Source organism: Orbicella franksi, chromosome 8 (assembly GCF_964199315.1).
Source record: "Orbicella franksi chromosome 8, jaOrbFran1.1, whole genome shotgun sequence".
NCBI lineage: Eukaryota > Metazoa > Cnidaria > Anthozoa > Scleractinia > Merulinidae > Orbicella > Orbicella franksi.
This window is the reverse complement of record NC_138152.1, coordinates 29,803,519-29,816,338: the sequence shown is the minus strand read 5'-3', so window position 1 is coordinate 29,816,338 and position 12,820 is coordinate 29,803,519. Positions and strand designations below refer to the sequence as shown.

Below are 12,820 nucleotides of genomic sequence, written 5' to 3'. Positions count from 1 at the left end.
GAGCGCCCGCCGATGCGTGTTTTGTACAGTCAGTAAACATGACAAATTGTATTTCCGCCGCACTTTCGTGTGAAAGCGTACATCGAACTCAAACAATAGCTCTATAGTTTTTAAATATGTTTAAGATTGATAAATGTTTGAGAACATATTAAAAGCTAAGCTGAAAATATGTGAATAGCGGAGAAACAATCAGCAAAGTTACGATGGCGCTTTCCTTAATCGACTTGGAATAACGATTTCGATTTTGTTGATCGAGTTATCAAAACTCCTTGTCTATTTTCATTTCCGCAGTGTAAAACTTCACTTTGCTTCAGTGTTGAAGAAACACACATGATGTCAGTAGCCTTTTTTGCATTCGTGAAATTTGTTGCAGCATCTCAGCACAAAAGATAACGAAAGAAATCTTTGTCAAGATTTGTTGACAATTGAAAACACCGACTCGACTTGAAAGTGCACGAGCTGCACTATGCAAATGAGCTAATTGTACGCGTCAGACTTTCCTTTCAAAAACCTTTGCAAACTCACCAAACAAGCAGAGACAATAAGAAACCATCAAAAAAGGTTTTGGTTATGATTAAACATTGTCTGAGAAACTCACAAATTAACTCGATACCAGAGTAGAGAGTTTTCTTGCTATATTCTTAAGCATACGCGTAAGCTTACAGCGTGAGCAGATCTTATTATTCATTCCCAGCGCGAGATTGAAGTCTTGTTTTCGACCCTGAAAAACCCACCTTTTCCGTTAGCTCAGAGCATAAAACTACATATAAGCGCCCTGGTTCGTATTCCCTGCCTTATTCCCTGCCATCGCTGTGAAAAATACGCAAGAGAATCTCTCAACTCTCACCATTTGATCACGCAACGTGACAACATCCACGCGAGAGCCCCTGACATGTGCGTGAATCCGCGCGGATATATGACGTCAGGATGGCGCAATTTGTTCTAAAAATAGAAGAATTGTCCCATATCATGGGTGCGCGCGAATCCCGAGACTTACGGTCTCCGTCCCTGATTATGGCTCCTGATCTCAGCTGAATTCTTAACTGTTACTGAACAGGCAAATCTAGTCTTCGGGCATTTCCGGCTACGGCAGTCAGCTACTAAAAATGTCCTGCAGGAAGAATTTCCGGAGCAGGCTCAGTTAAATTTCTTTAAGAATTTTGGTAATCCAATCTATCGCTTTATCTAGATCTTTTCTGAATTTTCTGAATTTTCTGAATTTTAAGAGCGCCCAGTAACCGATTCATGCGCGCGAGCGCGCGCATGAATCGACAATGTCAATGTTAATGTCAGCAGTGACAAGCTATTACTTTACTAGGAAAGATTTTCCATTGTTCACGTTACAGACAGTTTTCGTTTGAGACGTCTTATATTTCTACTGCAGATGTTTTTGTGTCTAGGTTCCAGACCCCCACTGATACAGTATAAATAGCTTTCCAAAACTTTTAACGGTGATACTTTTGAAAATGTATGTTGACTAGCATACGAAACGTCAAGTTCTTAAAATGCATGTTTTTGAAATGTTTATCACCGCTGTTTCTTTTACATTTTTAATCAAGATCCGATGGCCGAAGACCAAGCTAGAAGCTAATAAGGACTACTATGAGAAGACGTGCCGGCCAGAAGAAGGCATGTGTATCAGGATCTGGAAGGATGTAGATAGTCCCCTAAAGAGAAACGGGAAACAAACCACCAGAAAGTAAAACTATTTTCTACACGTAGCATTTAGAGTAATTTTCGAAGCATTCTAATACATTGTCTTATAAACGGCTTAAATTGTAATGCAATCGCCAACAGCATAATGTCACGTATTAATCGTATTCAACGTCTGGGCCGCCTGTGATAACATCAAGGGCCCAACATACTCAGCCGTAACAGGTGTTACGGCTTACAGCCCTTGTTGCCAGTCCTGTACAATCACATCTTGTATCCAGGGTGCAACCATTTCAGCGACTTCCTCTGAAGATTCCAAAACAAATGCATGTTTAAACTTCCTTTCACAAAGATATATCTCCCCTTCAGGAAACTTCTTTTTCATGTCTTCATAATAGGAGACTGGTGCCCAATGGTCAGTCGCTCCATAGTAAAATATCAACTTCTTCAAATTTTGTTCAATCACCTGAGAAAGAAAATTGATAATGTCAGAAACAATGAGCAGTACTTTCGTGTGGTGGTTTATTATGCTGTATAAGGTGGTACTAACTTTTAAGTCTGTGGATAAAACCCTTAGTGTGTGACCATTCAAATGAAAGCTATTGAGCAGTACTTTCATGTGGTACTGTTTATTATGCTGTACAAGGTGATTCTTATTTTTAAGTCTGTGGATGAAACCCTAGTGTATGACCATTCAAATGAAAGCTATTGAGCAGTACTTTCATGTGGTACTGTTTATTATGCTGTACAAGGTGATTCTTATTTTTAAGTCTGTGGATGAAACCCTAGTGTATGACCATTCAAATGAAAGCTATTGAGCAGTACTTTCATGTGGTACTGTCTATTATGCTGTACAAGGTGGTTCTAACTTTTAAGTCTGTGGAACTCACTCTTGTGTGTGGCCATTTAAAAGACAACATTTTCATATAAAACTATTTGTTTTTTTAATATTTATTTCTGGAAAGTGATATTAAATTTCATTCCTTTTTATTTGAAATTTGACACTCTAGGAGTGTGCTGTTTTTAAAGTTCCTCTCAATCAATATTAAGTAAATGTGTAGATTCTTTTCAGTCAGTTGTGTCTTTGAACTTAGACTTCAATAAAAAACGCGAGGATGAAAACTTAGTGTGTGACCACTTAAATGAAAGCTACTGGGCAGTACAGTCTAATTTCTCCTAGTCTGACATGTTACATGTTCAACATTGTTGACTTTCTAACAGTCATATGCCTCTTCTTGTTCAATAAGGCTGCTATGAGCCGGCTTTCACCTGCTCTCACTCACTCGTGCTGCAAATAAAATGCATGCTTTGTATTCAGTCGCCCTCCCAGCTCTCTAAGCTTCACTTGTAATCAAATCTAAATACCAGCTTCTAAAATGAAATTTCAAACCTTTGTGAGTGCAAAACGCAGACTGCAGACTGCAGATTGCAGACCAGGGATTATTTTATAGCATACCTCTTCATCTGGGTCAACCACCTCTTTCATCTCATCACGTGCCATTGTCAAACAACCATTTACAGACTGTGGAGTAAGAAGCTTGAGCACTGAGTTCACCGAGTTCAGCATTAAATTCTTCTTGTTGCTCAACCACCACTGGACAAGTCCTTTTTTAACAAACTCAGGTAAACAAGAAAAAGCAGTGACTGCAGCTATGGCAAACCACTTAAAATATGTCACCATCGGAGTAACATATCTGCCACTGGGCGATATTGCCATTCTTTCGATGGTTGGAAACAATAGAATACTTTTGGTCACATCTGTAGCTCTATTACAGTTTTTAAGAAGGTGAAGTATTATGTAAGCTCCTATGGAATGTCCAATAAGTATTATTTTAGATTGTGATGGAATGTACTCCTCTAAAAATATCTTCTTGTGTGTGATTTGTTCATCAAGACTGAGTGGAAAGCCGTTTGATTCAGTTGCATCAACTGGACTTGGATTCGCTGGATAATCGTTTGTTGGGGAATGACCTGAAAAAGGAAATGATAGATACCATAAAATCTCCCATAATAGGCAGTTCCCATACAATTCTGTAAATCTCTAAGGTTTATTCCATTTAACATACTTGTACACCCCCCACCCCTGCCCCCTATTAATGAGGACCTTTTTTCCTGAGATATTTTTTCCTGGCATTACCCTTTTCCCCCCTAGGAAAAGAGCCTATTTAACAGTAGGGCTTAAGAAATTTAGCATTTTGCAGCACCCTCATCAGAAAAAGTATATCCCTATATCCCTGTTGATGATGCAACTTTCTCCACTCCCTTAGAAATTTACTCTTGGCATTTTACCGCTTCAGAAATGAACATTTTGAATGATAACCCTCGAAAAATCTTGTCTATGAGTGACCCCCTCAGAAAATGTCATTTATAGGGAGTGGGGGTGGGGGGTGGAGTGTGGATATAAAATGGAACAGCCCCTAAAAAATATGAATACATACATACATATACATAATAGTGTTTGATAAGGTAGGTCTGAATATGGCAGCCTTAGGGCTGGTGTGGACCTGCCATAAAATGTAACTAACCTAATATTTTACAAAGAAAGAACATTTTAAAAAGATAAAATGTAAAATATGAAATATACAAATTAAATGCAATATACAATATGCATATTTACAGTTATAGTCGTAGTGCACATTTTTGTATTTCAGTGGTGTAGTAGAAATTTGTGTACAACGGTGTTTCTTCATTCACCCTGAAGAAGACTGACAAGTCGGTCGAAATATAGGTGTTCTTTGTAAACGTGTGCTATCTTCATTTTATGTTTAATTTACATATTGTTTCATGAAAACATCTACACGCATCGGATGCTTGTGAAAGACTATATTCAATATACAATAATATGCAATATGCAATATACAATATACCGTAAACAATACATAGTAAACCATGCACAACACACAATATACAATTTACAATACATTATCAGAGTATAAACCATAGAAAAAGCGTGTTTTACTGTTTTTTGCCTATATCTTAAAGCAAATGAAGAAGCCTAAGCCATATATTACATGGTGATAAAACACTCCGGACATTTGAGAACACTGTAGAAATGGAACGTTTCATTTTTTATCCACACCCCCCTATGGAAGGGCAGATTCCAACACCCTAGTTTTTTGTTGTTGGAACCTGTGAAGTTTCCATCCAAGGCAATTAAAATTTTGTCAGCTTCTTTGAAAAAATATTTCGACAGGTTCGGTGTCAGAGGTTGCCCCCCATAGGGGGTGTGCGGATAAAAAATGGATGTCACAATGTAGAAATCACTCGCCTGCAGCTTGTGTTTTCTACATTTCCCTTGCGTTCTCAAGTGCCCATTGTGTTTTACCACAGTGTAATACACGGCTTAGGCTTCTTTACTTGTTGAATACAATATACAATATAAAATATAAAATATAAAATATGAAAATATAAAATAGAATAAAAAATATATATTTTATGACTCAGACTACTGTTGTTTATGTAGGATAGTGTGAAAAAATCATAATAAAACTTGTATGCATTATTACGCATGGTTGCTATTCGGAAATTCTATCATTATCAGTAAAATCTTTTATACAAGCCTGTAGATTGCATTTACCGGCATGTGAAATGGCATATACCGGGCACTGTCCCCGCAAGGTGTCAAATAAAGTCGTGATGAACACATCATAAAACTCCACCAAACCAGGATTTCCAGGAATTATCACAATCACATGTTTTTGAATATTATTCTGCGGTAAAATTTTCGATACAACTGTCGGCAGACCATTCACGTTCACAACTTCTTTCACAAGCTTCTTCGTGCCGCAGGTCGCCATCTTGGTTGACGGTGTTCTTGAAGAGAGAGCCTGGGCATTAGTATAACCGCTGGAGTGAGAAGACTGTGGTCTCAGACAATATTACATAAGGAAAATGACCGGCGTTTCTCTTGCAACGAAGGTCAGTCTTACCGAACTTTAACATGATTTAACGTCCCTTCCACGCTTTAGCCGAGTTATGTCTTAACCTGAATATTATTAGAGAGATAAAAAGATTAACTTCATGTAATTTATTTTTATTTCTAGGCTGTATCAGCAGAGAAAATTTAACTCAACACATGCGCACAGAGTCTCGCACTTAAGTTCAGAATGTCTTGGATTGTTACCGGCAGCTTGAGACGTTTGTTGTTATTTAGGACTGCCAATACAATAAAGGTTATTCAGGTAATGTGGAACTCCTCGTTTATTCGATATCACTTGCTGGCATAATATTTACTGATGTTATTATGTAGAATTTTCGTTACATAAGGGTTCGTTATGACACATATAAAGCTTACTGGGGTGTCCAATTGATGAAATCGATAACCGATGACGATCGATATCAATTATTAAGTACCAGTTGATATCTATTTATCGAGTGATATTGATAATCGATGACCAATCGGTTAAAAGGAATTTGTGTGATCTTTTTGTGATTGTCATTGATTTTCAATGACAATCGATTGGTATTGATTGGTTCTAAATTTTGTTATATTTTACAGTCTACAAGTTGGGTGTCTCAAAAAGGGTGTCTCAAAAACTAAGACCTAAGACCCCCTCCTAATGTCAAAACCAAAGACCTACAAATGTAAGACCCCCTCTGGATCTCAAAAACTAAAACCTAAGACCCCCTCAGAATCTCGAAAACTAAGACCTAAGGCCCCCTCTGAATCTCAAAAACTAACACCTAAGACCCCCACGAATCATTTTTGGTGTTTTCTTTGGGTAAGTCAGGATTACACGTTTTTCTTATGCTCTGTTTTCTTCATAGGTTCCACTGAGCTGCTCAGCTTGCAGACAGGCACAGCTTTTTTCCTATGAGTATGGTTCCCAAGATAGGATAAACAGGTCCACATTGTGTAAACCTACCATTCAGTATATGGCAAGATTTCAGTCAACTGCACAGGTATAGAGTCAGGAAAGCCTGCACTTTTTTGATTTTTTTTCTCTCATTTGACTGCTTTTACATATACGGACTCTTGAACATGTCCTTGTCTGGCCTTTCCAGATGTGGTCTACTTTCAATTGTCTACTTCAATGGATAATAAAAAAGAAACAGCAAAATTCTGATGAGACAAAAACAAACAACTGAAACAAATTATTGCATTTCAGTGAGAATTTTCTACTGCAGCTTTGTTTTATTAAGCTTTTTCAAACCAAGAGCCCTCTTCAGGGCTCAAAATTAACTTTTTCGTTCGGCAGCCAGCTGGCAACTATAGAATAAATTTTGGTCGCCAGATCATAAATTTTGGTCACCAACTTATTTTATATATAACTTACACAAGAACACAATTTTATACGTTACTTTACATGCAAGAAAAGTCACAATTGAAGAGCGAAAACAGTTACAAACAACACGAGTAACACTTAGTTATAACACTATGGTTGTTCTCAGGTGATATGTCTCTGGTCCAAAGGTGATGGTTTTCTCCATAGTCATTTTAAATGAAGCGAAGTATAAAACGTTTTAAGTCCATCGTTTTCATTGTGAAACAAACACAGGTCGTATTTTCCCTTTGCTACTTCTTCGAAATGCCGTTCTTTATTTTCAACTTGCTTTCCTCAACGCCTTTTCGCTGCTGAGAGTTTGATGAAATCCACTTTCCTTACGTCAACAACTGATGAAGGATTCAAATTTTGGATTAACCTTTTGGCTGAATCTTCATTCCCTGCACGTAAAAACTCTTTGGTATCTGCCGTCATTTTCGTGGCAAATGAAAAGCACATGGTGTTCAAGTGCACCTGCAATCCCAGTCTTGGAAGAAGTCACAGAAACAATATGACGTGGTGTGAACGCAGTTTCGACGTGTCGAAATACATTCAGTTTTTTTGATTATCTTGTAATATTCAGACATTATTTTACTGGGAACGGAAAGGTAAGTTGTATACTAGCTACCATATCCGATTGATTTCCTAATATAAAGATTTAAAAACAAAAGTTGTGTCGTGGTTTTCTTTAGTTATCGGACAAAACGCGAGTCGCCAGCTGGCGACCAGTTCTGAAAATTTAGTCACCAGTGCTTAATTTTTGGTCGCATTGGCGACCAGTGAGTTGCAATTTCGAGCCCTGCTCTTTAAAGGCATTTAACACTAACAGAAAGCTGGGACTGTGACAACACTATTTTTTAATTAAATTAACACAGATAGACATTCCTTTATTTTCTTTGCAATATTAAACCAGGGATCAGAGAGCAGTGTAGATCCTGATGCAGTGGAAAACAAACTAGAACATGGAGGGACATTTATGGACAGAATCATCGGGGTTTTAAGGGTGGTAGCTGCGCCTATGGTGAAGAAAACGGTAAATCTTGATTTTGTTTAGAACATGAACTTTGTGTCTATAGAATGTACTCTCCCTAGAGAAATGTAGAAATGTTCATTTCTGATTCATAGCATTACATTTTAAGCTTGTCAAAAAGATATACATTACATTTTGTATTTCATGTACAACCTTGAATTGTGAAGTTCTGAAGGAAACCTTTTAGAGACTTCTAAAATGTGTACTAGTGCTCAACAGAAAGCAAACTGTGTGATTTGTTGGGCATCTACTAACCTCAGATTTGATCTGAACATTTTTTGCCAGATATCTTAAGTTAAGACTAAGAGAGAAAATATTTTGGAAATCATATTATTTAGGAGAGCAGATCTTTCCTATGAAAATATTGCACTTGTTTTTCTTTTCCAGTGTAGATTTTGCAAGACTGCGCTCTTGAAGGGATGTCATTTGCATCGACATAAGATCTGGCCCTGAGTTTAGAGAGTTCTACTCTGAGTATTGTGATGACTGATGTTTGAAGACCTAAAATGAGACATCTCGAACATTCTTAAATTCAAAATGAAAATAATTAAAAGGTTTATTTTTTAATGATGTTCTTATCTTTACAGGTTTTAGTAGGCAGTGCAAGAAACATGTACAATGGTTGTGTGGAAGGGATGAACTTTGAAGAGTTCTTTGAAGGTGAAATTGTGATTTTCCTCTCAGTAAAATAGGTTGTTAGTGCTTGTGTTGCTTATGTTGCTGCCATGCACACCACCAGACATAATGGAAGGGCTGTACTCTAGATGCACCCGGGTGCTGTAGACAACTAACTTTTGCCTTTGGGCAACTGGAGAAACTAACACATTTTTCATTAAAGCTTAAGTGCTGGGCACCGAGGATTTCATGGTTAGAAGCCTTTGGGCTCCTTACAACTTTTCTTAGACCACAGCCTTGAATGGGCACGAGTGGGTGAGTGAGTGAGTAAGTGAGTGCCTGTATATATGTGTATGTGGTTACAATTTTGAAATCTCGCCATAAGTCTACATGCAATGTAGTTTCTTTTACTGTTGTATAATGCTTTGTGAGCTTTGTCTCATATCTTTTGAAACCATCATACAAATTTCTTATTTTCTACTGACAGTTTTTGTTACAAATGTGTCCAAGATAATTTAATAGGAAAATCATCATAGATCTGCAACTAGGTTAGTTAGGAGAATTGATCTTTTGAGATAAATTAATTTGCTCGAAATGTCCTCTTCTTCTAGCATTTGAATTGCCAGATACATTGCAGTCATGGTTCAGCATACTTCATCTTCACATATGGTGAGTTTGGTTTAGTCTGCAATGAACTCCAATCCATCATGCACAGTTTTAACATGTTAAAGCACCAATTACCTGTAGATGTTTGTGGGTTTCCCAATGGCCTGGCATTTCAACAGATGCCTGGGACAATTGCTAATACTTTGATTTCTGGTTAGATTGAAAACTTGGGGTCACATTGATGGACAGAGGTCACTTTCATGTTGCACTGTGTCAGTTCTAAATTCTTCTAAACAGACTGACAGGGTTGTGTTTGTTGTGGGTCTGATTTTCTTTTTCTCAGTATTTGTGTTTTGTTTTAAGGATGTGTTTGGTGCGACTGAAGACTGAAGGCAAAGATGGCAAATTTATGTTCAAGAAACTTGTTCAAATGATGTGGTTTGATGTGGAGGAGAGAATAAAGAACCTTGGGGTAGGAACGGCATGCAGTGGTTAATTTTCATTTCCTATTTTACTAGGTCATGAGATTGAAAGATGCCAGGGCTGAGATGGGTTGTTCAAAGCCTTATTAAGCGAGAATTTTGATTCCAGTTTTGTAACATTTCGGTACATCTGTCAGGTTATATTATTTGTCCTTCTGTTTTCAGTTTGAATAACCTCAAACTACACAAAACATACATGTTAACAGTGAAAAACATTTTTATACAAGAAAACTGAATACTTCAGTTAACGTCTAATCCTGGCATTCGAATAACCCAGCCCTGATGTTCTCACAGAGGCGATCTTGGCCATGACTTAAGGCAAATCATGGAAAGAATAATATGAGGGAACTGAGGCACACGGTGGGGACACAGGAGAAGATTGAAAGGGTGGGAACTTTACAGCTGGTATAAGTGGAATTTCCAAGGTGGTGAGAACATGGAGAAAAAGGAAACATTTGCATCATTGCATGATATTCTGCAATGTAAAAGCACAAAGAGTTGAGAGTAACTAAGGGATGGGAATCATGACTTAAAGTTCTGAGAAGTAAGTGTCAGTTAAATATTGTGGTCCATAATGTTATAGTTTGAAAAAAAAAAATTTTCTGGATATAGATATTTACAAAATGTGCTACCATGGAAAGGGAAAAAGTCTCGAGAAAGGTTCTAAAAGAAAATCTGTTCTTCTTTTTCAGACCATTGACTCAGTGGTGACAAACGATTCATTGCAGGCTCTGGTGAAGCAGTTTTATGGACTGACAATCGCATATGATGAGGTAACTAACACAGATCAAAACGTGGTATGTCCACAGCCAGTAAATTCTACTGTATAAGACAGAGGTTTACTAAAACATGTCTTAAAGGATTGCCACAGTTCAGTAAAAACTTGTTTTGTTCATCAGCAAAAATTGGTATGATCTTTCTGGGAAAAAAGGGCATGTTTTCATGACTAAACAGATTCATATGCAGTGTTTGATTTTTTCCTCAATAGCGTTGATCAGTATGTTAGGATGGTAAGTTGTGCAATTGGCAGGCTATTAACGATTCAGGTTGAGAGATCTAATCTTTTCCACTGCATTACAGGGTTTGCTGTGTGATGATACAGTTCTTGCCACAGTTTTATGGAGGTGAGGATCATGATCTCATTTTTTCAGTTTCTTATTGTGATATACAACCAAATACCACAGACCAACAACATGGCCGTATGTGCCCTATGGCGCGAAGAAGCATGATTGAAAAAGCTACCGCAGTAGAGCCCTTTGCACGCATTGCGTGCCTATAGCGTTATTTATTTTAGTCAACGCAAACGACAGACCTGCGTTCAGGCCTAACGCTTCAAACATCAGATTTCCAAATTTCCCACAGTAGTCAAAGTTTACCTTAATCAACTTCAATTTGATCATTAGCTACAGTGAAATGCCGATTTTTCGAACCTCGAAGAGAAACGAAAATTGGTTCTAAAAACCGGGTACTTTGAGAAATGGAGAGTAAAAGTACAGTATTCGACTGAGGGCAGAGAATTGAAGCGACTATTGTTTCGCGTTGTCGGGAGGTTGGAAAAATCAAGGGTTCAAGAAATTTGTATTCCACTATTAATAGTTGTTTTTACCTCTTTGCCTGGTAGAAACCTGTTCTATAATAAAGAGCGCACCGATGCAGAGCAGCTGGCCCGCCTTGTGGAGTACGTGAGGAAAAATGTCCAACATTTGGACAACATTTCTAGTGAACAAATTCTTTGCAATGGAAATATCACATGGCTGCCGTTCAGAGAGGAAGAGACTGTGGAGAGTGATGCTGGAGAGGATTCGTAGAGAACGTTGATAGAAGAAAGGATTTGGGGTTTTCGTTAATTTTCCAGTGGTTTAATATTCACTCAACACGTGTTCCAAATGTGAAATTTTCCCGCTAACTTTTGACTGCCCTGGGGTAGATATTGTTTGAAACGCGATGTACAAAATTCCCTTCAAATCAAAGGAAACCTTGAAAATAATAGTTAAATTAAGTAGAAAATAACTAACGGGGTAACAAGAAAACAAAACGAAACCAGAATGAATGAGGATGGTTGAGATTTCGGAAGATTGTGAACGACGAACTTGAGATCTTCCACTCAAACAGAGTGAAATCTGGGTACGAAATTAGATCCTCCCTAAGTAATGGAAAAACGCGCGAACGACAGTTTTCGATTGTTGTATTTTTTTTTTGCGTTCGCGTTACTCGTATGTCAAAGCAAACTAGCAGGGCTGCAGCCAGAAAAGAAAATTATGACCGAGGCAATCGGCCATGGTTAATTCCTAGGTATTTAGCCGTGTTTAACCTTCAAAAAATAAACAACTACAACAAAAGCGAAAAAAAAGGCTGAGGCAAGTGCCTTTCTTTGCCTCATACTTGTCACAGGTACTGTCACGGTGACACACATATAAGTTGATGACCACTTGCGATGTATCCTCAGACTTCTTCTCGATGTTTCTGAGCGACTAATCGCGCCATGGTGGTTAACAACTTTCGAAGAGCTTTCGAGTTCTCGCGCTATTCTTAAATTGAATATTAAACATTGAAAACTTCACGAATGCTTCAGCGACGTTTTGCTAAATTAAACACGCTCTGCTCCTCAGACAGTACTGGTTGAAACGCGTTAAAACGGCCATACTTTCATATTTTTTTTTCAAACTTTGCCTCGCCAGTTTTCCCACGGTTTCCATCAGTTATCAGCCCTAGGGTATCCCAGGATGGATGCGTGGAGCTAAATGAATACTTTATTACGTCGGACAAACTAGTTTTAAATTTATTTATTAATGAATTGAAGTATCCATTAAGAAACGTTTTTTCTCTTGAATTTCAATCTTGACGTGAAGAAACTCTGTACATACCATTAATAAAGGAGTGTTTTTACAGCGAAGGTGTTGTGCTCATAATTATTCAAACCAAATGCGACAGGACAGCAGAATGTAGAAAGAGCAAGTGAACGCTGGAGCGAAACTCCCGCCCTCCCGTGGTACTGTTCGCTTCATTGGTCGGGCAAATTTGACATGGCAAAAATTGATTGCCACGTTTGCATCTGGCAGCTTTCAAATGGGTCTGGGAGTAGAGCACCAGTCTCCGGGATCGAGTAGGTACGGTAACTGGGCTTCATTGTCTTACCGAGTGGGTTTGTTTGAAGCCCCGGGCTGTTTAGG

At 38.1% G+C, this 12,820-nt stretch overlaps 2 protein-coding genes across 2 annotated transcripts; one reads left to right on the top strand and one right to left on the bottom strand.

Moving 5' to 3' along the window:
- Positions 1 to 1,046: 1,046 nt before the first annotated feature.
- Positions 1,047 to 5,452, bottom strand: LOC145496133 (lipid droplet-associated hydrolase-like). The gene is made up of 3 exons (XM_081475773.1): positions 5,231 to 5,452; positions 3,110 to 3,624; positions 1,047 to 2,119 (listed from the first exon to the last, which is right to left on the bottom strand). Exons 1-3 carry the CDS (start codon positions 5,448 to 5,450, stop codon positions 1,889 to 1,891), a joined length of 966 nt encoding a protein of 321 aa, XP_081331899.1. The 5' UTR covers positions 5,451 to 5,452; the 3' UTR covers positions 1,047 to 1,888.
- Positions 5,453 to 5,703: 251 nt separating this feature from the next.
- On the top strand, positions 5,704 to 12,543 carry LOC145496135 (ubiquinol-cytochrome-c reductase complex assembly factor 1-like). Its single transcript, XM_081475775.1, has 9 exons — positions 5,704 to 5,834; positions 6,421 to 6,555; positions 7,831 to 7,950; positions 8,535 to 8,607; positions 9,174 to 9,231; positions 9,532 to 9,640; positions 10,343 to 10,423; positions 10,731 to 10,774; positions 11,272 to 12,543. The coding sequence occupies exons 1-9, from the start codon at positions 5,760 to 5,762 to the stop codon at positions 11,456 to 11,458; spliced, it is 882 nt and encodes a 293-aa protein (XP_081331901.1). The 5' UTR covers positions 5,704 to 5,759; the 3' UTR covers positions 11,459 to 12,543.
- Positions 12,544 to 12,820: the final 277 nt, after the last annotated feature.